The 24,538-nt window shown below is 52.4% G+C and overlaps 1 protein-coding gene and 1 long non-coding RNA gene across 3 annotated transcripts in view; both read right to left on the bottom strand.

Annotated features, from left to right (window-relative positions):
• Positions 1–3,521: 3,521 nt before the first annotated feature.
• LOC142405203 (uncharacterized) lies at positions 3,522–11,770 on the bottom strand. Of its 2 annotated transcripts, XR_012774090.1 has the most exons (4): positions 11,359–11,770; positions 8,021–8,618; positions 7,017–7,181; positions 3,522–3,759 (listed from the first exon to the last, which is right to left on the bottom strand). It is a non-coding gene; the product is annotated as an uncharacterized LOC142405203 (long non-coding RNA). The 2 variants fall into 2 exon arrangements; XR_012774089.1 differs by lacking the exon at positions 3,522–3,759 and having other exon boundaries at positions 6,870–7,181.
• A 4,547-nt stretch (positions 11,771–16,317) lies between these two features.
• Positions 16,318–24,538, bottom strand: part of CCDC12 (coiled-coil domain containing 12) — a 41,760-nt gene continuing 33,539 nt past the window's right edge. Inside the window, exons 3-7 of the mRNA XM_075492194.1 lie at positions 19,910–19,989; positions 18,218–18,279; positions 18,083–18,117; positions 17,525–17,601; positions 16,318–17,226 (exon numbers count right to left, since the gene is read on the bottom strand). Coding sequence (XP_075348309.1) covers positions 17,147–17,226; positions 17,525–17,601; positions 18,083–18,117; positions 18,218–18,279; positions 19,910–19,989 — 334 coding nt within the window. The 3' untranslated portion in view covers positions 16,318–17,146. The remainder of the gene's footprint in view (positions 17,227–17,524; positions 17,602–18,082; positions 18,118–18,217; positions 18,280–19,909; positions 19,990–24,538) is intronic.

The following is a 24,538-nucleotide window of genomic DNA, read 5'->3' as shown; positions in this document are numbered from 1 at the left end:
CTTTAGCCAGTGTAAGATCGTAGAATCATAGAGTAGAATCATGGAAAGGTTTGGGTTGGAAGGGACCTTTCCAGGTCACCCAGTCCAACCCCCTGCCATGAGCAGGGACATCTTCAACTGGATCAGGTTGCTCAGAGCCCCGTCCAACCTGACCTTGAATGTGTCCAGGGTTGGGGCATCTCCCACCTCTCTGGGCAACCTGCGCCAGTGTCTCACCACCCTCAGCGTAAAAAATTTCTTCCTTATGCCTAGTCTGAATCTCCCCTCTTTTAGTTTAAAACCATTCCCCCTTGTCCTATCACCACAGGCCCTGCTAAAAACTCTGTCCCCATCTCTCTTAGAAGCCCCCTTTAAGTACTGGCAGGCTGCTATAAGGTCTCCCCAGAGCCTGCTCTTCTCCAGGCTGAACAGCCCCAGCTCTCTCAGCCTGTCCTCACAGCAGAGGTGTTCCACCCCTCGGAGCATTTTTGTGGCCTCCTCTGGACCCGCTCCAACAGCTCCGTGTCTCTCCTGTGCTGAGGACCCCCGAGCTGGACGCAGCACTGCAGGGGGGGTCTCACCAGAGTGGAGCAGAGGGGCAGAATCCCCTCCCTCGACCTGCTGGCCACCCGATGGTGGGAATCAGCCCCCCAGCACCTCCTAGGACAGAGCCTTCACACCACAAAGAGTTCATGATTTTTGCAGCAACCAAGGGAGTCTTCTTCCCATTTTTGAAAGCGCTTGGGCTAAGTCCTGCCAAAAAAATATGAAATCAGATCACAAGGTGCATGACCCTTGATCGCTTTGGCCCAGTTCCTCAAAGGCACGTGGGCAACCGAGCCCACTTCAGCACAACGGCATTAATGTGGGCTGAAATCAGTAGGACTTGCCACATCCATGTCAACATGGCCCAGCACCCCACCCCTCATACGAGGACAGAGCCGGTGATTTTGCAAAGGGTTGCAGCTCCCCTGGCTGCTGGTTATACCCACAGAAACATGACCAGAGGCCAGAAGTCGGTGCTGAAACTCTCCAAAAAACACAGGCTTTAGGCACTCTTGAAATCATCAGCCCCAGCTTTGCCAGCTCATCCCCTTTGAAGGTACCAGAGTCATAAGAGGCCCCCCCATAGGTCATCTCAAATGTAGGTGCCTTGTGTAGACACCCAGTTCATTTGCCCACACCTACGTATCCTGTGCCATGGGAAATACCCTGCGGAATCCCTCCACACCTCCACCTGTCATTGCAGAGGGTCACCTGCCATTGCCACGGGTCTCCTAGAGGTCCCAAGCCCCATCTGTAAGCCATGTCCAGAGCATCTCAGATGGTCCTTGGAAACAGCCAAGCATTTCCTACGCATTTAAGAAATAAAATTCTGCCCTACAGTCTCTGCTCAGTTTTGTAAGATAATATTGCAGAAGAAAATTTTACAGAAACCTGCTTTGGAGGCTTGGAGACCTGTCGAGTCATGACGGCAGCCCAGAAGAGCAGCCCAGGTTTTTTTTTAATTTCTTTACCAGAAGCAACAATGGTCCTAATTCTCCAGGGAGCTCAGCTCGTGGGACAGGCAGAAGAAACTCTCAACTTGGGAAAAGTCTGGCTGGGGACATCACAAAAGGATTTTTCAGCAGCTGTCAAAAAATGGGCATTTCCTTTCATGTTTCTGCAGCAGCCGGACACTTGAAAGCCTGACCTTGTCCATGGGTGTGGACCACTGCAGAAACATGGCCCAAAGGGCTGAGGACTTGGGATGAAGCCTCCCCTCCATCATCCCAGCAGGTAGGACCCTGGGATCTGCTGGCTCAGGAGGAATCCCACACCAGCGCAATTGCTCCGGCACACCAGGGTCGCTCCTGCTTCGTGTCACGCAGCCATCAAAGGCTCATTCAAAATCTGGCCCACCCTGCTGTCTTTTATTCCGACCGAGCGCATGTTATGCCCGGTTTCTCATAAGGCAAACAGAGGGGTGTCAAGACAACTGTCTGCTAAGGCACGCTCCAACGCCAGCGCGCAAAATGCTCAGAAGGGAATCCAATGAAAAGATGCAGGAGGTGGCATTTGTAACGAGAGGAGAAAGAAACATCGTAATTTTAAAAAGGTCATTATACTGGCTGAGGATAAACCAGAACAAGTGACCAGGAGAGTCCTGCAGGGACGTATTTGACATCGCTGTCAATTTTGTAGCATATCAGCGCTTTCTACGCTTGTCGGTAAAAGGCAGTGAAGCCATCACGCTCCAAACCAACCAAAGAAAAACCAACTGTCGTACAGATGCAAGTTATTGAAGAGAAAGGTTGGGAGAGCAGCAGCAACAGCAGATGGTATTTGCAAGGAAGGAGCCAGATTTGCCTGACACAAGGCAGAAAAAGGATGGAGAACATGGAGACAGCAGGAATAGGACGAGGCAGGGGCTGGCTGGGCTTTGTTTCATTCTTTAACCAGTAAATATGCAGTACCCCACCACGTGTCTGAAAAAAGCCCAGCAGCAACTCAAAGCACACAATGGTTCATAACAAATAAATGGGCATTTATCTACTCATCGTCTCCCCTCTGAGCAAGGAAGGAAGGTGGATGACCCAGCACCACCTTACCCCGCCTGCCCAGCTCTCCCAAAATCGTGCTCATACTCCAGAAGTCTTCATACTGGGACCTCCAGGCTGCCACCACCTCCTGCATGCAGGACAGCATGAGCTCCAGACGTTCAACTGTCTTCCACTTGATGGTGGACCTAGAAAGGACCTAGACCTGAGGTGTGGAGGAGTTCGAGACAGGGGAAGAGGACTCTCATCGGGAAGTTGTTATTCAGTGCTTCACTGATGCTCCCTGGGTCCAACCTCTGTCTCTGGTCCCTCAGCACCAGGAGCTGATATTTGAGGCTGCGGTTGGCCAACCAATGCTGTTATCAAGGCCCAGTACCATCCATGGACAACCATGGTCTCAGGAAACTGCAAAAGCAAGACGGAGTCCAGGGGCGTGGACACCAAACCCACGCTGGGCCATTGGTGAGTTGGTTCCCCCCAGCCTCAGCTCCCCTTCCTGCACAGGATATGTTGTCCATGAGCCCTACCGAGCCCAGCTGCCGATTGCAATAGGGTCCTCAGTGTGGGTGATTCTCAAGAAGTCCCTTCCACTATGATATTTATAGTGTCACTGGCAACCTGACCTTGAATGTTTCCAGGGATGGGGCATCTCCCACCTCTCTGGGCAACCTGCGCCAGTGTCTCACCACCCTCAGGGTAAAAAATGTCTTCCTTATATCCTTCCCCCAACCATCTGTGTCTTTTTCCTTAAAGTTTCTACAAGTTACCTGAACCCCATCCCAGACTGCAGCAAGAGGGGAGACTTCAGCCCAAAGGCAGCTTGACTACAACCTCTCCTGTGCCCTCAGTGCACCCATTCTATACATTTATCTATAGGCAGATGGGTTGGAAATAGATAGGCAGGTCTGCACGCTGCCCTTGGTTCACAAAAACATATAGAAAAGAAACTCAGCCCAAGTAAGAATTGCACCCTTTATTCCTCATCGTATTAACACCAATAATAAATGCTAAGGGTACCACTCAGCCAAACCCAAAAGGAGGAGGACTTCTCATCCATGAACAAGAACGGTTTCCCAGTGCATGGTCCTCACTGCAGCAGAGACCTCTTCCACGTCAGTTAGGACTGTCCTAATGACGTTCCCAGTGGATGCCACCGAACCTGCCGCTCCTTCTCCCTGCTTTGTTCACGTGTCACTTCCAGCTGCTTGGAAAGCAAGCCATGCTACTAACCAGCTATTCACTAGGGCGGAATAGCAGCCAAGCAAAACATGAACAGAAATAGGAAGGTTTAAAATGTATTTTTTCAAATCCTTCTGCATTTTACTGAATTTCCATGCATATATAAGCAAGCTGTTGGCAAAATCCCACTTCAAATCTCAGCAGCTGACATACACGCTCCTGAATCCAGTCCCCTCCACCTCATTAATCATTTGACCAACATTTCTCTCTAGTCACATTTCAGCTGATTAGCAGATGATGGCCTGGGCCATCAGGCTGAGCTTCACGGTCTCCCAGGACCATGAAGCCCATCTGACCATATGCAGATGTGCCCAACACATCTCCAGCTGAACTAATTACTTTTGGGGTCCTTTGATAGTCACTGGAGATCAAGTCAATCAAGTTCCTCCTTTCACTCCAGCTCACACTAAAATAGATATTTTGAGTGAGCCAGAGGACTCATGCCCTAAAAGTTCTTGGTTTTGTCCTTCAACATGTAAAGGGAGCCCAGGGTGATTTGCTGGGCAGGGGACACCACCCTGAAGATGTCCAATGTGAAGTGAGAGCCACTCCACGCTACGCAACACCACAGTGGTATGCATCAACATTCACGTAGCTCTTTAGAGGCACTTGATAAGACCAGTGGTTTCCACAGCCTCATCCTACAAAGCGGCGAGCATTTTGTCATCCATGGCAAGCCAAGGCGCTTGTTCCCTGACCCAAGGCCGGGCTGCACCTCATAGCTGGTGTCCACACACTTAAAACCTTTCCCTCACAAAATAAATGGGCAAATTGAGTCTGGTCACCCTTGTGCCACCCCTGAATTTTGCTGGGACATTGTTTGGGGCTGTTTCTTCTCACAGCCCAAACCCGTGCCCAGTGCATGCTAGCCATGAAGCTGTCTGGGCCATCATCTGACTGAGCTTGAGGCCATTCTTGTTTAACTGAGTATTGGCTGTGCAGGTTCCTAAACTGGGGCCACCTCTAACTAGTGGTGAGAAGGGGAAGAGCCAAGGCTTTATGGCCAGGCTGTGAATGAGACCAGAGGATGGCCCCAGAGGACCCATTCAGTCTTCTCAGAGGACCATGACCCAAAGGTACAGCATTATTTTTATTATTATTATTGGTCTTATGAGACATCGCATCAGCAAGGGCAGAGCCCCTAAGTGTCATTCTGGGACTTTCTGTCCAGCCTTGGTCTTGCTCAAGACCAGGTCTTTTTAAGCTCCTTCCTTTCCCTGAGTCTGCCCGCCCCATCCTTGCTCCTCCTCTGCTCTTCACCTCCGTAGCTGCTCTCTGGGTGGTACCACTCCAGCATAGCCTCTTTCAAGACATTTCCAAGCCTCCACAGCCATTTTCCTTGACTATCCTGTAATCTCTGCCGTTTCCTGATCCCTCCTTTTTGCATCCTCAAAACACCCCAACACTCTCCTGCGATTCCCATCCCTACCACTCCTCCCCACAAACCCAGCGCTCATATTTACACAGGGCACCTCCCACAAAGCCCATGGTTTCCATTTATCAAGGCAGTGCCAGCAGATTTCCAGATGTCACAGGTCCATCCGACCACACCAGCAGCCAGGAGAGCTTTCCCCACTTCTCCTGGGCTCTGTCCCACCTCACTCAGGGACCCACAGCACTTCAGTCCCAGTGCTTGGCTCAATAAAGCAGGGTTGGGTAGATATTTGACCTCAGAGATACCTACACTCATGAGAGATTGGTGCAAATCAGCTGAAGGTGTGCATTGAGGCGATCCCGTCTAAATCACGTTAATCCTCTACTCCTGCCCATAAGTCCAAAGGGCTGTAATTTGATTTACAAAATTCACATCTAAAATTAACCTAAAACGAATTCAGACCTCTTTGATTCTGAGGGCTCATCTACCCAGAGACACTGAGGAAAATTAATCTGAGTTAAGATCCGCAGTGGATTAGTTAAACTGCATTAAAACCCTGTGAGGACATTCTTATTCAGAACTAAAGTGGCTTAATTTGATTTAGCTAAATTCACTTCCAAAACTTGTAACAATTGCACGGGCAGTAAATCAAGATGCAATTAATTATGCATAGCGGGCTGGTGCGGCTCACTAGTGATGTTGCTAAGGTGTGCGGGGAGGTAAGCTCACGCGGTCCACCGTCCAACGAAAGGTTATTTCTCAGGTCCTCCAGGCAGCCAAGGTGTGAGATAAAATTACAGGTAACTCGGGTGCCTTGCCGACAGGCAGTTTTCAGCCCCAGCAAGCTGCGATGCCCTCAGAGGGCTCTGCAATCAGCTCTGCACGGCCCGGAGCTCGAGGACCTTAACAAAAACAAGATGTCCCCAAATAAATCACAGAGAGGAGGCAGAGCGAATGCAGTAAATATCCCAGGAAATCAAAGCGCGGTCCCCCGCCGAGCAGGCAGCTGCGCTCCCCACCGCCGGCTGGGAGCATCCTCCTCCCGCTGGGAACAGCAGCCCATCACCGCTGGAGAGGGGCTCCATGGGTCTTTTCTGTCCTCCTGCTCCACTCAGGGAAAGTCCTGCAGCAGCTCCTCCTTCCCCAGAGGAGACCTCACCCATGGGTGCCGTCCTCAAGGCGGGCAGGGTGCAATTGTCCCCCAAAAGTTCATGGGTTGGAGTCCGGCTCCTTCATGACGTAGAGAAGACAGTGCCTTGCCTTTGGACAGCAGCTCTCTGGATGGTTCAATCCTTGCTCTCCTGAGGCTTAGAGCATCCTTCTCCTTGCACCCAGAGCGCAATCCTGGGCTGGTCAAGGTGGCTAATGCCAACCCTGGAAAAACTCCTTTGCTTCTCAAACACAGCCCTTGGCCAAGATAGTCTGCAAAGTGAGGAAGCCCCCAATACACGGGAAGGATGTCCTCCAGCGTCCTTCGTATCACAAGGTACAAATGTGCAGGATTATCATCAGTCGAGGATAAGCCGTGGGATCCCTCCTCCTTTCCTTCATGTCCCAGTCACCCCAGACTGCCTTTGAAATGCCTAATTTCTCCCAGCCCCTGGGCACCACGAACACAACTCGAGTTCAAACACGGCTTTCAAAGATGCCCAAACGAAACCACAGAGGAAAGGGGGTTTGTGAAATGGGAAAAACTCACACACGCAGACAGATACACAAAGAAACCCGTTAATAAATAACACAAGTGCATGCCACAAATGGAGAAGCAGGGGAAGGGACAGTGGTGACCAGCTGGACTTCATCCATATGGTAGAACTTCCCTGATTCATAACCCCAGACCCATTTTACCTTCAAAGTAGCCCAAGACTGGGACCTGGACATACCTCTGCATATGAGACATGGAGAATGGGACAGCAGACTCCACCATAGAGCGCCACTTTTTTTTTCTTTCTGTTTCTTAGGATGTAGAGCAGTAAGGATGGAGTTTCCCCAGTCGTAGGAAAGATCCTCAGCTATTTCTGTAATGATCTTCAGGTAGAGACTGTAACCTGGTGGAGAAAACAAAATAAATGGTACCTAGGAAGTCATGGCACAGTAAATAAGTCAATATCTGCTTAATTATTTAAGAAAAAATGCCCCATTTGGGAGAGTAACACTTGATAGACGAGACACCCTTAATCAGAGGGGTAAACAGCTCCTCAGTGATGGAGGAAACAGAAATAGTACTTCCAAGATAAATAAGCAGCCTTTGAAAAATGTAAATATATTCTTTTCTGTTATTTTGTGACCTGTAAAGATGAAAAGCCTTCTGCAAGTGAAACAGAACGCAAGCAACAGGGGCAACGAGCCAGCCAGCACCAGGGGAGCGTTGATGCTCTTCTGCTCCTGCTGCTGCTAAAACAACCCCCCATAAAACAAGTACTGGGGTGTCAGGCGATCTCCCCATCACCACGGACCAGGCACTTCACAAGTCGCTTAGCACCCAGGACCCCATCGCCCTCCCTGGACACAAGTGAGACGACACTGGACATCACCCCAGGGCCTCGGCCAGCCGGCCCCTCTAGCGTGGTCACCCATCAGGGCTGGAGGACATGCAGCCACATACTTATCAGAAGCAGCATTGGACCCCAAATATGCAAGTGCCCACAGGCTCAACCTGAAAAAAGTCTCCCTCAACTCACAGGAGAAGCTGGTGGTCATCCGGGGTGAGCACCTGGCTGATGTCCCATGAACGTCCTCCTCTAAAATGAGTTTGCCACCTTGGCTCAGGCCAGACACCGCATAAACATAATTCACACTTAATTCTCCTGTCGTTGCATATTGGCGGTGCGGAGAGCATTTTTTGGATTGCACCTTAAAAAAAATGTCATTATCTCAAGTTTCTAACCTGTAATCCTCTCTCCTCTTTGATGTCGGCATCGGCCTCCTTGCCAGAGCACTGCTAGGGCATGCGGGGTGGCGGTCACTGAGGGTTTTCAAAAGAGACGGCAAATCAGGCATTTAAAATGTTCATGAAGACCGTGGTGGACACAGACGGCTGTAAGAAATAGCCTTCATCTTCTCATGGCAGGTGGGAGAAGGACGCGTTATGTCAACTGCCTGTCAAATGACACCCCGCTTTCCTGAACCCCCATCCATCCAATGCTCTCATGTTCAACCACATGCACCAAGACTCCCAGTCCTGGTGGGACTGGGACACTGGGATCCATGCCGGTTCCTCAGGGTTTTGTCCAACCCAAGCAAAGCCAGGTTTGCTCAAACCATCTGCAGAGGATTTGCAGTCTTGGATTTGCCCTCCAATACAAGGGCGCGAAGACTGAAGGTTGCTGAGAGCACAAGGCAGAGATGGGTGGGCCAATTCTCCTGGGTGCACTGACAATATCACCCAGAGTCATTCCAGCAGAAGCCGATGGTGGTGACTCCACCACAGACCAGTTTACTCCCAGCACTGGGAAAAGGGTATCTCAGAAGACCCTGAATAGCTTCTGGAAAAAAGCAAAAACTGAAAGAAGCATTTTAACAGAGATGACTTATGGCGTTAGCAAATCACAGAGTGTGCATCTCGGCTTCAAAATGGCATTTTGATTGGCCCAACATGATTTTTTAATTTTATTTCATCTTGCGGAGAGCTTTGAATTTGGTTTGGTTTGGAGAAAAGAATCCGAAATCATGAAATTTCCCACAAAACAGAAAAAAAAAAATCTGTTTCCTACCCACTTCTATTATTTAGCCATGAAAGACTGCTTTTGAAGGATCCCAGGCTCGGTTGAAAATTTGCCCATAAAATATTCACAGCTTATTTGAAAACAGGCTCTTGCTGAAAGAATAGGGCAGAAATGTGACATCCGAAACGGCCCGCAAGCCGCAAGCACTTTGTGGGTAAATATTCACACTGAACCCACAGTTCTGCACTGTGGGCGCACAGGATGCCAAACACTGTCCCATGGTCACAGCAAGGTCCTCCAGAAAGGTCATCCTCTGCAGAAAAGGGCAGTTTCCACAGCAGGGCACGTTGCAAGGGCTCTTCAAGACACAGCGTGGCCACCCCATGAAAATATTATGTCAATATTAAAGAGTTTTGCACAGTTTGGCATGTGCTGTTAAAGAACAGGCAAGGTCTTTGGTCTCGAGAGTATGTGCCAATCTCCAGACCCAAGCCACTGGTCTGCTTTCCATGGGCAATGCTTCTATTCATAGAATCACAGAATAGAATCATAGAATGGTTTGGGTTGGATGGGACCTTTCAAGACCACCTAGTCCAGCCCCCTGCCATGGGCAGGGACACCTTCCACCAGACCAGGTTGCCCAAAGCCCCATCCAGCCTGACCTGGAACACTTCCAAGTGACGGGGCATCCACAGCTGCTCTGGGCAACCTGTTCCAATGTTTCACCACCCTCACCATCCAAAATTTCTTCCTTATGTCCAATCTGAATCTACCCTCTTTCAGTGTAAAACTGTTACCCCTTGTCCTGTCACTACAGGCCTTGGAAAAAGGTCTCTCTCCATCTTTCTTGTAAGAAATTGTATACAATATAATTTGTATATTGAAAGGCTTCCCAGAGCCTTCTCTTCTCCAGGCTGAACAACCCCAGCTCTCTCAGCCTGTCCTCACAGCAGAGGTGTTCCACCCCTCGGAGCATTTTTGTGGCCTCCTCTGGACCCGCTCCAACAGCTCCGTGTCTCTCCTGTGCTGAGGACCCCCGAGCTGGACGCAGCACTGCAGGGGGGTCTCCCCAGAGCGGAGCAGAGGGGCAGAATCCCCTCCCTCGACCTGCTGGCCACGCTGCGGGCGATGCACCCAGGATGCGGTTGGCTTTCTGGGCTGCGAGCGCACATCGCCAGGTCACGTCCAGCTTTTCGTCCACCAGTACCCCCCAATCCCTCTCCTTGGCTGTACCAGAAGACAGGTCCATGAGCAGCTTGGAAACTCAGTCCCACAGATCAGGAAGAGGCACGCTCCCCTCCTATGTCTCAAAATCAGGCCTTTCACCCTCTTTGTTAAAATTTAATCTCCAAGCAAGTTGGCAGGTAGAAGCTCCCAGGTAGAAGGTGGCTCCCTGGTAGAAGCCACCAGGATGGGAAGCCATGAGAGTTGAGGCTGTGTGCTCGTGCTGGCATGGGACATCGCATCAGTTGACGGTGGCCCAAATAGCTCCCAAGGTATCTGGGGCATTTAATGTCATGTAAGCCCAAGAGCCTGGAGGTGGAGCAGCCTTAAAACACTGCTCTCTCCCCATGAGCTCTCCCCTTCTGTCCCAGCTGCACTTGTATCTTGCTCAACCTCTAGCCAGAGTTTGCATCCCAGCATCTCACCAGTGGGCGAGAGCAAGGTGGTGGGATCGTGTTCATGGAAACAGGTTACCAAAGAAGTTAACCAAGCGATGGCTTTGCTGAGCTGCACAGAGGGGGACTCCCTCTGCCTCCAAACGCTCCGCCGGGCACTACCAAAGGTGCCAGGCAGCAAACATTGAGTCCTGGTCAACCAAGACCATGAGAAGGGGCCAGGAGAAGATAAATAAGGACAGACGTAACCCAAAACCATAGCAGGCAGAAGGAGTGGAAGTGGAGAGAGAAGGGCTGGATTTCCAGGGGGAAATTCAACACGTTGTCCAGAAGAGATGAGCACAACCAAGACAAACACAAGCCCCTCCAGACCCAAGAGCTAGGTCTTGCTCTGAGGCCTGTGCCTGCTGCTACAGTTAATAAAATCTTTGCAAATAAGATAACTTATACATATGTGTGTGTGTATACATACACACACACACAAATGCCTGTATAACACAAAACACCAACAACTAGAAAATAAACACTGAGGAGTATTTCAGTGCAGCGAACTTGGGTGGCCAAAAATCCATGCCGGGGAACAGAACCCAGCTCCCTGCAAGGAGAGGTAAAACCTGGGGAGAATTAGGGCCCCCCCATGTTGGACACCCACGAGGGGATCTTTGCTTTGGCCTCGGGCTGGTGGAGCACACGACCATTTTGTGTCGCTGAGGCTCAGCTCAGCATCAGGGTGCGAGGAATGGCCTCTGAACAGCCCCGTGCTCCAGCGCTGCCAGCGTGGAGCTCAAGATGCTTCTCCCCAACTACATCTGTATTCAGGGCTTGTTCATTTGTTTTTCATGAATATCTACATAGATACATGTGGCCAATAAAATATTAAGTCATAATCAAGATAGCCTGCTAGCAGAAAGAGCCTGGGCGGCTGAATTTCATTGCATTACCAGATGTGTTCAGTTCCAGATCTGGGATGCTAGGAACTCTGCTTTTCTTTCTCTTTCAGCATCCCCAGCTCAGAAATTCAGTATTCCTCCAGGCTATTCACAGCCGGATGCCGAGATTGATGTTTGTGTGCCTGACTGACTCCCGTTGACTTCAGGAGATATTCCAGCTGCTATCGTGATCTTCAGGCTGATACTTTCCAGCCAACAGTAGAGGGGAAGAGGAGCACGAGACGTTCAACCACACGTCTTGGAGGAGGCAGGCAGCAAGGGGTGGATGCCCAGCCCTATAACCAATGGAAAGGAGAGGTGGGAGCATCTTGGAAAGCCAAGATGGTCATCCTTTGGAGACCATGTCAAGACCTTTCTTCACCAACTAGCTCTGTGCTGTCAGTCTCAGGGCTCTGCCCCGGCTCTGTCGCTTGAGTTGATGAGGTACTTAGAGACATGGTGTAGTGATGGTTTTTGGCAGTGTTAGGTTTATGGTTGGACTCGATGATCTTAAAGGTCTTTTCCAACCTATATGATTCTGTGATTCTGTGATTCTGTGAAGATTCCTCAACTCCCACTTAGACCCTTTGGTCTGCGAAACACCCCCAACCTACAGGTGAGTCTTTCTGATGCCTCCCCACCCCCCAAAAAAGACATTTTTGGCAAAGTTCAGCTTCAAGGAAGCATTGCCCAGCCCCTGGCATTGTCCCAACCAGCTCCATCCTCACCCGTGTCTCTGATCCCCTCCACAGACCTGAAATCTCAGCAAAGGGCAAAGCCATGGCCCAGGTGCAGATCCAGCCTGGGCTGTCCTTGGTCCCTAGACATTTTCAGGGTATTTTGTGGCAAACACACAGTTCCAGCTCGTTCTTCCAAAGTCATGGTGGTCTCACTCTGGGCTAGCTAACAGCTGAGCTTCCTGGTCTGGCCCTGGAAGCAGCAGCTCCATTCTCCAGCACTTTGCTTCCTCATCAGACACATGAATTTATTCAAAACCCAGCTGGACACGGTCGTGGGCAACCGGCTCCAGCTGACCCTGCTTGAGCAGGGGTTGGACTAGAGCATCTCCAGAGGTGCCTCCAACCTCTATGGACAACACATGGGACAATGGGCCATCCCATCAGACCCAGCTAAGGCGCTGTGGACTTCTAGCTTCATTTTCCCCTTGCATCTCCCCACATAGCCACCACATCGGCGTGAGTTACGAGTTCTGAATTATTATCAGCTCTGCTAGGTGAGGGCGTCTGCCAGAAATTGGTCTTTGTTTGGGGGAATCACTGCAGGTTGCAAGCACTCTCGACCCAAAGGAGGCAAGGGCTGCGTCGAGGTGTCTTGCCAGGACAGAAGATCCCAAGCCATTTGGGAGGGACAGACGGAGGACAGATGTCATGCCCATGTTCACCACTGGAGCCTGTGAAAGGGAGAGGCAAGGCTGGGCAGTTGGACTGGTCTGGGAGGTCTGGGACCTGCTCTCACTGCTGCTGGGGAGGCAGGAGAAGATGCAAAGGAGCAAATTCTCCCTGTCCACCCCAAAACACCCTGAGTTTTCCAGAAGAACCAGCTCACCCCTGCAGACTCACATGGGCCACTGCTTCCCTTATTTCAAAAAGCAGGGCATGAAAAGTATCCCTCTCCAGAGGAGCTCAACGATGAGGTGCCTCCTCTGGTGTCTGCTGGTGTGGATGGAGCATCGGCTCAGCGATCCGGAGAAATCCCCCAAGAGGCACAGGGTAAACGTTAAGCCTTTGATGTCCCTGGAGCTGAAGGGATTACCTCACTGGGTTATTTATTTACCATTCTCCCTGGCCTTTCTGATCTGTTTTGTTTGAGAAATTAATTCTGGTCTCACCGTCCACTTTGCAAACAACCTCGAGCCAAATTACCTCCCCGTCCTTGGGGCTCTCCTGTGTCTCGTTCTTCTCTTCCAGCCCTGCTCTCAGAGGACCTCCCCTCACCTAGGGAAACCAAGGCAAAGCAAACCAGGGCTGCTTCTCCCAGTGTTTCTGCCACGGCAGCATCCAAAGGCTACAGGCACGGGATGAGCACAGAGCACTGCGCTGTCCGAGGGGGCTTCAGGTGGATCCCTGGGACACCTGCAAAAAAACCCATGGTTAAAACTGCTTCTGGGCCATCAGAAGAAGCGTTTGGGATTTTAAAGGGTCTAGAGGATAAACACAGGCTTGGGACACAGCCTTCGAAAGGCAGAAAATCCCTCACCGTCTGGCCACACAGCCAGGGAATAAATTAAATCCATGGGACGCAGGTTTGGCGTCACATCCCAAATGCCCCCGTTCTCCCCGCCCCTCCCCACACACTCCTCTTTCCCCTGGGCTGGGGAAGGGGGGATCAGTCCCCCAGCACCTGCATGTTAGCCCCCAGAGCTGTCCCATTCTGGGCCCCCAGTCCTATGCCAGGACCCTGGTCCCATGCAAGGAGTCCAATCGCGTGCCAGGACCCCAGTCCCATGGCGGGACCCCCGTCCCATGGCGGGACCCCCGTCCTGTGCCAAGATCCCAGTCCCATGGCGGGACCCCCGTCCCATGGCGGGACCCCCGTCCTGTGCCAAGATCCCTGTCCCATGTTGGGACCCCAGCCCCATGTTGGGTTCCCTGTCCCATGCCAGGACCCCTGTCCCATGGTGGGATCCTTGTCCTGTGCCAAGATCCCTGTCCCATGGCGGGATCCCTGTCCCATGGTGGGACCCCAGCCCCATGTTGGGTTCCCTGTCCCATGCCGGGACCCACACCTCGTGATAGGGCCCCAATCCTGTGCCAGGATAAGCGATGCTTCACTGCGAGGCCCCGCTGGAGAGGGAAACGGGCCCAATCCTGCTCTTCCTCCCCACCACCCTGCTCCAGGTACCAGCCCAGCCCCTCGTGTCCAGCAAGGACAGCTCTGCTCCGGGTGATACAGTCACAGCCGCAGACGGAGCACAGGTTTGCTCTGGGAAAGGCTGCGCTTGCAACCCGAGGCAGTTTAAAGGCAATTTATGTCCTTTTAAAGTCAACGAGGGAAAACTCTCTTCTGCTTCACGCCATTGCATGGGGCGTTCGTATCTATATTTGACACGTGTTGCAAAGCAGAGGCCAGCAGTCCAGCTCCAGCCGGGAAGGGTAGCGCGGGTACGGCGCAGCCGGGTGGATGAAGGAGCATGGCAGCATCCCAGCCGGAGCGGCTACCGGGGAGGCAAAGCTCGGCTTTGCGGCAGGGTCCAGCTGCTGGGACTAGCCGGACATGGTGCGGTTTTGTGCACGGAGATTTGCTGACATCTACAGGGCATTTCACGGAGAAGAAGCCGTGGCTCCACGGGGGACGCGTGTTCACGCTCCCCTAATTCCCTTCCCAATAAAGAAATGCACGTTAAGGTGTGTGACAGCCCAGGTCGCTAATAACTAATCACAAATACACCCCTGTGGTGGAGCGATCACTGAACACTCATCTCGATCATTGGCAGCTCCGCTTTGGTGGAGGAGAAGCCATCACTGTCACGAGTCAGGGGGTCCTTTTCATTTTTAAGCATCCTCAAAGCATCACCACGTGCTCTGCCCGGTGCCAAGGATGCTCCCGTACAGCAGATCTACCCCCGTGTTCCATGACGGACCCACAGGGCAGCGTTACCTGATGGCCAAGAGCACCCACGACAAGTAGCACCCACCTTCCCCTACGGCATGGGGTGCCTGGGTGGCACCTTCACACTGGTGACAGATCTTGGTTTTCTTGCCTAGAAACGGTCTGACCCCGGACAACAAGAGCAAGGGGCACTAGGGCTGCCTCCTACCTGGAGAATAGGGCAAAACAATAAAATAACCAAAAAATGACCCCCAGGAAGGTGGTTGGGCTGTCATCCCAGGTGCTTTTCCACTAGAGAGCCCAGAAGGAGTCCACAACCACGCACCAACGTTGGAGCCTGGTGCTGGATAAGCACTGGCCCAGGTGGGTACGGGTCTCCCCTCACTCCATGGGACGTCTGTCTCCTTGTTGGCCCAACGTACCTGGGAAAGGACCCCTCCAAGGGGTGACAAGCACCAGCCCGAGGAGAGGACGGAGCAGGGATGGCTGCAAACACCAGGAACAGGCAGCCAAGGGAGAGGGGAGGCAGCTGGGGGCTTTAAGCAGCCATTTGTGCACGGAAGCTGGAGGAACCAGAAGGCATTTCACCAGATCTTTGCTCCTAGCCCATCATCAGGAAGCAGGAACGGGGCTCTGGCAGGTGGAGAGTCCCTCGGGTATCCTCACCATATGGAAGCACAGAGTGGTGGGCAGCCACAGCAGATCCTGGCAGAGGGACAAGCATCGATCAGTCTGTATTTAGCATGGCTGAGACTGATCTTGTCCTGCGTGGGGACCCGGTCTCACTGGTGACAACCTGAGATGGCAGATCCAGTCACTAAGACTGCAGCAGGCACGAGGGCAGAAACGCCATTCCCCTCCAAGGCAGGCTGCTGCCGAGTGAAGGACGTCTCACCCCCAGCAGCTCTTTTCAACGGGCTTTTAAAAGCAGCAGGACGCGCGCATTAACAGGAGCAGCTATTTTTATCACAGGCGAACTCTTCTGTAAATACCACTGTCAAAGCCATACACACCAGATGTTTCACCTTGGGACAAAAACACCGTTGAATCAAACACAGAGGATTCAGGAGGCCATACAATCAGGCCTGGCCAAGACGCCCATCCTGAAAGATCTTCAAGAGCCAGAGCAAATGTTCCCAGGGAAGATGCAGGGTCAGCCCGGCAGCATCCCACCCGCTCACTTCTTCCAGCAGCATGGGGCTGGCGTCACCCCAGGGTGTTGGGTCCCGGAGTTGTGCTTGACCTGCTGTAGCTACAGCTCGGCCACCTCAAACTTAGACAAACTGAAGCCCGCTGCTCCCCATCCCAGGGAAGCAAAGGGGACAGGGACCAGCAAACAGTGGTCTGAAGTCCCCACAGACATAAGGGAGATGAAGGGAGCTGCCTCCACCCAGCCCTCTGCAGAACAAGTGACAACTCCTTCCACTGCGGGACCATTTTATTACGAAAAGATTTGTTAACAACAAACTTTGTCAATTATAAAACATATAGAGGAGTGGTACACACCGCACAGCCTGGAGGGTCGGGAAACTTCAGGGAACAGAACAAACTCCACGTTAACCTCAGCTGGGCACAGAGCAGCCAACAGGTCCTGAGCCACACAGCCACTTCCAGCAGAATCATTCTGCACGTGCTGGGTCTGACCACAGATGTTCCCAAATACTCACAGCTAGCTCTCCAGAGCGAGAGATCTCGTCGCTCCCCACGTGGCAGTGACACCAGCTCTTCTGCAGAAAGGAGCGCCCTGAGAGAGGCATCTCTGCACAGGAACAGGAGCATCAGTCCCCTGGGAAACGGCCGCGCCTCTCTAAGGGCTGCTGTTGGCTGTGTGGGCATCTTCTTGCTCACCCATCAAGTGAGAGCAGAGTTAGCCTGAATTTATCTTCTCTGGCGCTAGCCCTTTTGCCCACGCCTTCCTTGCTCCAAGTCCTGGCAGCCTAGGTTCAAGCTAATGTGGGTTTCTGTCCTGCTCCCATCAGCCCCCCGTGGTCCCAAAAAGCTATCTGTGAAGTGTTCCTCGACGGAGGAACAGCCATAGCCCAAGAGAAGACAGCAGGGCTCCTTGGATCTGCCCCTCTCCTTCAGGTACGGTAGGATTCATGGGCTTCTGGCAAAGCGTTGGTGAGCAGCGTGTCCCAGCGAGGTGCCTCCACCTGAGAGCAATGGGATCGGCGGTGCTGGCAGAGGCAGATCCGCAGAGCCCATGCCCGAGGCTGCCGGATGGACCTCCTCAGTCAGAGTCGCTTCCCTCCTGCTTTGCTGACCCGACAGCGGACGCCAGCTCCTCCTCCTGCCCTTTCAACCGCTCTCCTGCAAGCGAGAAACAGCAGTGGCTTAGAGATACCGGGGAACCCACGCAGCGGAGGACCTGAACTGCAGCCCCCGAACCCACAAACCATCCTTCCCTGCCGCACGAGCCAAGCGTGCGTGCAGCCTCGGGGAAGCTATTTGGGACCGACAGCTTCACAGACCCTTTTGGGAAGGGGATCAAGCTCCACCAGTCCCTCCCCGGCCCAATAGCAAGGCACCGAGCTCCCAGTAAGGATCGTGTCATCCCTCCGGAACAACTGGTGACTCCATACACGACGCCTGCAGCACCATAACGCACGTATCAATTCAGCGATGGCTCTCTGCGTCCTCTTCTCCAGCTTCTCCAGTTTCTTGGCTACATCTCGCTTCAGATCCCTGGGGAGGAGAGTGACAACGTCAGAACAAATCCTCGCCCCAGGCAGATGTGAACGCAGGGGCCACGTTACACTTTTCCCAGTGGAAGAGAAACTCCCCTCTCCTATAAGCACTACGGAGCGGAGCGTGTGTGTTTGCCACCAAGGCTGCTCACGGGCCAACCAACCTGATGTCCAGAGCATCCCTTCTGACTGAGGCCATCATAGAATCATTAAGGTTGGAAAAGACCTCTAGGATCATCTAGTCTAACCGTATGGTGAACATCAGCCAACATCATGGTGACAAGCACCCCAAAGGGATCAGTGGAGTCACTTGGTGTAAGCAGGAAGAGGGAGGACAGCCCCGTGCCCTGCATCTCCCTCAACAGCAGGGCAGGGTTTCCCATTTCTAACACTTTTAACCCAACCTGGACAACCTCGAGGTGATGGTAACCCACCGCTGATGCCAACACCCCTTTCCCAGGAGCTCTGCAGGTACTCACCAGTCTGGCTTCCTGGGGGCCAGGTTTGCCAGATCCTAGGGAGGAAGAGGAGACACCCAGTGAGAGCTGCAGGTGAGGTTCAAGCCTGGACGCAGATAGATGCACCCGGCACAGAGCGGTCCCGAATATACGTACCACCTCGTCGATGATGGGCTCCGGCTTGGCAGCCTCCAGCTGGTCCTTCACCTTGTCTTCCACTAGATGGGGGAACAGGACCAGCATCAGCGCAGGGCACAGCGGTGGGACACCAAGGGGACAAGGCATAGGGAAACCCACCACAGTTCTGGGCTCAGTTCAGAAAAGCTTTTATAAAAGGCCAGGTGAATGTCTCTGCCTTAAGAGTGCAGTAAATACGAGTGAGTACATGTGGGTACAGACGTTCCCCCACCACCCAAACCCTTTCGGAGACTCCTAAGAATCATCTGAAAATGATGCAAACCCAACAACCATTTAACACCACAAACAGCAACGGCAGTGAGAAGCCTGCTGGGTTCAAGGCCCCTTTTCGTAAGACCCGCAGGGATCAGCTGCTCCGCGGGTGTTTAAACTGGAATTTGACTCACCGTGATTCATTTACAAGGCCACCCCACCTGAGACATCTTGGAGGAATCAAGCTCTAGCCCAGACCTTACGTAAAGGTCTGCAGATGCTGGGGATAATGGCAAAGCACACATGGAAAACAGGCTTCTATCCTTCAACGCGGGCATCTGTGCATGGAGGGGGTGCGGGCACCAGGGAGCACATCCCTGAGGGATGAATCCTGCTCCAACAAACGGATACGCCCGAGGCACATTTACTATGAACCCACACCGAGTCCCAGCTCCTCTGTCCTCCTCCATCCCCAGCCTCTGCACAAAGTGCCCAAGGACAGACGGGCTGGTTACTCCAGACACGGGAACCGCAGCCGATGGGCGCCGCAGCTCCAAAGAAGGGCTGGCAGAGAGTGCAAGTTTTACTGGAAAAGGTCAAAATTGCTGTTCCCAATTCCAAACCGCACACCCAGGAAGAGTCAGAGGAAGTTTTAAACTTTTACAAAAGGATAAAGAAAGTGCAGCATCAGCATTCCTACCTACCAGATCTCTGCCGTGCTCCCAAAGGCAGCCTTTTTATTTAGGACATTTTTTAAAGAGATCCATTCCAGGAGGACTCCATATTTCAAGATCAAGGGAACTTCTACCCTTCACCTCCCTCTCAAGAGCTGCACGGAGGTTCAGTGCAAAGAAATAGCAGACTGAACGCCCTGGACTCATGACTAATATTTGTTTAAAGGTAATTCAAACAAAAAGCAGCCTGAATCTCCTTGAGAATTCTCCAGCAAGAGCTCCTCTGAGTATCAACCCTTTGGTTTGGGGCTGGACTCGGTGTGCTCAGACACACACCCCACTTGTGCAATGCAGGGTGTGCAGTCCCCACGGGCGAGAGGGGATGATGAAGCAATGGGGCCTGCAAGCATCACGCTCGCCCAGCTCCCACCACGGCTGCTCAGACACGCCAGCACCCTCCAGGGCTGCAGACACTCATCTCCTAGGAGCTACCACCCTCACACCAGCAAGTTGCTACCAGAATACATCCCAGTGGCTTTTCCACCTTGGGCTGGAGCGAGCAGGAACACAGAGGTTTCCAAGTCACCTGATTTTTGGAAAGAAGAAGTACAACCCATCCATTTTGCAGCATGCTGGCTGGATGCAGAGTCCTGTGCTGTTTTATTTGTCCTCACAACCACAAGTGCTGTTTCATTCCCTCACCACAGGCACCAGCACCATCGTTGGCAACACTTCTGCTTTCGTGTTCCCTTGTTTCGCCTCCCATGTTCCCACTTGCACCCACCTGAAGCTGGCTTGGCCTGGGGCACCTTCCTCTTCTTCAGCTCCTCATCTTCGGGCTCGTAGTTTCGCAGTTTGAGCTCCCTGGGGAAGAAGGGGAAGAGCACAGAGCAGTGAGAGACGTCCGTGCCACCCTGGACTGCGGGCTCTCGCTAGTGAGGGGCACATCTGCATCACCGGCTGCAGGCAGGGGCCAGCAGCAACCCACCCAAGTCAGAAAAGACAGGGTCAACCAGGAGCTTGGCACGATAAAGGAGATGTCTTGGCAAGCCAAGCAGATGCAGCTAGTAATAGACCCAAGGTGCCTTGCAAAGCTCTGAACTTCAGCCCGGCTCCCTTTTAGGTCTCAACCCAGTGATAGATTCAGGATGGGAACACCAGAGAAGACCCACAATCAGGGAAAAAAATGATCCCAGGAGGGTATGCGGGAAGGACAGGGAAAAAAAGAGTATTTAGGGTACAAGGTGGTTACCCAGTCACCAGAGATGCTTCTGGAAGTACTACAAACAGGGGTGCAGGCCAGCCACATGGTGGAAATAAGGGGAGCAAATTCAGGCTCCTGAGCAAACGGGTGGTGGAGCTGGTGGTGACAGGGACGATGATATCCAAACCACACCCAGAAGCTCGCCCATCCTTTCCCCTCCCTCCGGGAGAGCTCAAGAGTCAGCAGTCAACCCTCTCCCCAGCACACACACCTCCCCGATATTCCGATGCTAATTCTCCCCCTTTTCAAGGCTGTTCTTTTTACACCTCTCCCAAATAATTTGGGCCTCAAATGGACAATCATGACACAACCTCAGTCATGTGCACCCCCAGGCTGATTCCTCCCCGAGTTCAAACCCTGCAAGCTTCAAGCAGAGGCATCTCCAAAACCAGAGCCTTGAAAATCAAGCTCGCGGGACCCCATCCCACCTCTGGTTGCTTATACACGCGTACAACACGCTCTGCAGGCTGCTGGATCTATATAACAGTACACGAGCCCATAGGGTAAATTAAGTAGATTAAACTCATTTAACACTGTCGATGGGTTTAATCAGTTTAAATAGAAACTGAGGCACTCGCTGCCCGGCAATGCTCCCTCCCCAGCTGTCAGCAAAGCCTTTGGCAGCAATGAGGAGGACGCAGAGAGCCCCGATGCAAACGCAGGAGAGGGCACTTTTATACGGCAGGAAAACGAATATTACCATTTTTCCTCCCAGCAGATAGCTGATACCTGGGGCCAATTCCTTGCTAGACTTTACTGATGGAGAAGCAAGCGAGATACAACCCGTCCAAAGGGTTGTCAAAGCAGAGAGGCAAAAGAGAGGGTGAAGAAGCTACAGCGCAGGAGAGATGAGAAGAGGAAGGTCAGTGGTCAGATGGCCACGCTAATCTGGGAAGCACAAAAAAACCCCAACCTTGGAGGTCCTTGGAGCACAGCAGGAAGGTCCTACCCTTCCCACGCCACCCCGTCCCCTCTCCGGCAGCTGTCCGAGCCCACACCACGGCCGGTGCCACGGAGGTGGTGAGAGCACGTGGTTGGAGCTCAGCAAGACCTAACCGAGATAAATGCGACCAGCAGACTAGAAACCAGGGCCCAGGCAGATTAGGAGACTTGCAGACATTTCTCATGTAATCAAGCCCCGGTCCCCCGAGCCCTTACATCAGCGCAACACCGTGAAACAAGAACAATCTTCCCAGCGCTGGGAGAAAGGATGCTTAAAAGAAACACAGGAGCGATTAGCATGTAGCCGCACTACCTCCCCCAGGCCAAGAGCACCTTCACCCCGTGAAAACAAGCTGCTGTGCACAGTTTTACGTGTATTTTTACGCACACGGGCTCTGGGAGGAGGGATTTATTAAATTAACCTCTAACTGATCACCATGAATCCCCAGCCAGAAAGGCAGTTCTTTTCAGGAAGGCTGATCTTAGAGGATCAAGTGATTATTTTTTTGCGGAAGGAGATGCCACCTCCAGGCACACAGAAATCACCGTTATTCCATGATTTTATGGACAATCTCCGCTTCGCAGGATTTTGTTGCTAACCTGGGAGGCCAGGGGAGGAAGAGGAGCAGCTAATTCATTCAGGAGGTAACAGGACGTCAGGCTGCGATGTCTAACATCCGGCTACAGGCTGGCTCACGCTCGCTGGAGAGGATTTACCTGGCAAAGTGGCAGACCCTGCAGAATGCGAACTTTCAGTATCTCCCAGACTTTCTGGTCTCCTTAGCCCACGTTTAGAAGGATTTACTTGCAGCTGAAAGGGAACCAGACACAGATTCCCTAAGGTCAGATCACCTAAAAGAAGAGAGCTACGAGCTAAGCAAGCTGTTTCTTTCGGTCCAGCAAGATGTTACCGTTACACCTCCATAAGCAATATTTTAAAATCATCGTTTCGCACATGCAATGGGAGCTGCGGCTGCCTGGCCACAGCCAAACCAGCAGAGAGCAGAGAGGTCTTCTGTTTGCAGCGGAAGTTTCCGGATCCCACATTTCAAGGGGCATAGACTCTGGAGGTCTGATTCCTGCTCCAAGAAGGGTGTCCAGCCCTTCATTACATTGCTGCAGGGCTTCGGCACCACTTGGGGAACACGCAAGGAAGAGGGATTGGAGTTTAAACCTGCTCCCCACCACTCTTCCCGCCCGGAGAAACCCCATTTCGGCTTGCAAACAAAAGCCTTGCAGTCCAGCACCGCTCAAGCTCGCTGGAGGTTTATTCACGACATTCAAAAAATAAAACCACAAGGCGCAACTTGGCAGGTTCTGCCACAGATGGGACGAGCGGCGGCGCAGGTCTGGCAGAAGGGGAAGCAGCTGATGTGTGGGGGTGAAGAGGAGAAGCACGGCGAGATGATCCCCCCGCGCCCGGCACCAGTGCTTTCAGATCCTTATTAAACCCATGCACAACTACAAGCGCCAGGAAAAAAACAAACAAAAATTGATCCCTTTAATTAACTGCGCAAGGCGAGAGCAGCTCTCGCACCTGCCTCCGGTAATTCTCGGTGCCCAGCGCTCCCCGAGGCCACCTCCTCGGGGGGCTCGGGGATTTCACCACGCTCAGGCCCCAGCAGCGTCACGCTCACCAGGAGCAGAAGACTTGTCTCCCCCTTTTTCCATGCACGAGTATATCTGTAAAGACAGAGAGAGAAGCAGCAGAGCAGTGCTACCCCGAGTAACTCGAAGGCAGGCAAGGGTTAAGCATATATATTTTTAGAAGTTGTTACTGGTCTTCCACAGAGGTGGGTTAAATAAAGTTCAGGTGCCAGCGGTTCCTCTAGTACTGCATTCCAGAAAGACAGCCCGGTGCACTTTACAAGTGATTAATTATCCAAGTTCCCATGAAAATGAAAACAAAACAAACAAAAAAAAAAACCCACCCCACCAAAAACCCAGAGCTAACAACAGGCTCCGCGGCAGAACGGGCACATAGGAGCCAGGTTAAGGGAGCGAGCTCCCGGGGCGGAGGGCACGTCACGGCGATGCACCGGCACCAACGCGAGTGCTTAACACTCCTCGGGAAGGACCGAGCACCCGGACAAGACCTGGCTTTGAACCATTTGGCTGTAGGGTGGGGTCTAGCTCGTGCACGCTCACTACCAGATTTTATCAGCATCTTCTTATAATTGATGGACGTGGTGCCAAACCCAGGAGATGCTCTCCTGCCCCTTCGAGCACCTTGCGCAGAGTCTCCCAGCCCATTTCAACCTAAACGAGCCAGGACTGCTCGGGATGGAGGTGGTCATAGCCTTACAACCGGCACTGGGTGCAGATCTGTGCTGGAAGCTCCTAGGACCGCACACAGATTTGGGTAGCTGCAGCGATTACAGAGGGGGCACAGCTTTCCAGCATCTCCTAAAAGCCCATCAGGGGTGGCAGGTTCCCTGTTTTGGGTCAGGAATGCCTCAAATCTGCTTTCCACTGTGGGCCCGGAGCTCCTCGCCGGGGAAGAAGGTGGTATGTCAGGCTTTCTTTGAAGCGGGCGGGTTGGAAATGGCACGGCATGCAGGGTATGCGCAGAATGCAAAGAGCTATCTCAATGCAAAACACAGGACACTCAAAGCTGTCTGCAAGGTTGATTTTTGCTCTACTCCTTCAGCCCCAAGGGCTTTATGGAGCAAACACCGGTCTTCAATTGATGAATGGATCTTTCTAAGCCTTCTGGTGAAGAGCCCACAGGCCGGTAGCCTTGCATCAGGACCACGGGGAATGGGTTTGCCAAGAAACCCCGTAACAGCGATTTCTTCAGATGTCACAGCATCCCCGCTCCCGTAGTTACTATCACAAAACAGTCACTTGGAGCTGCACCGACGAGACTGCTTCAAGAGCACCTTCCTATTTTTACCTCTCTGAGGACAGGGCTAAGGACCAAAGAAAGCTGGCTAGGATATCTCAATATGGTTTTCTTTGTGCTTCTGGAGGTGAAAGAGGCAAGCAGACCTCAGCAGGACAGACACGAGCAGAAGGCAGGAGTCCAGCGGCATTTGCCCAGGATCAGAGGTGGGTGTCCTCCACAGCTCTTCACCTCTCGGTCTCCCTCAACCCCTTCATGTCACTCTGCTTAAACATCTCTTGTGCTCCTCAGCATCAGCTTTAGGCACCTGATGAAGCTAAAAAAAAAAAAAAAAAAAAAGCTTCCTCTGCTGCATCATCAAA

The sequence above is a fragment of the Mycteria americana genome, chromosome 2 (genome assembly GCF_035582795.1).
Source record: "Mycteria americana isolate JAX WOST 10 ecotype Jacksonville Zoo and Gardens chromosome 2, USCA_MyAme_1.0, whole genome shotgun sequence".
In the NCBI taxonomy this organism is placed as follows: Eukaryota; Metazoa; Chordata; class Aves; order Ciconiiformes; family Ciconiidae; genus Mycteria; species Mycteria americana.
This window is presented reverse-complemented; position numbering and strand designations above follow the sequence as displayed.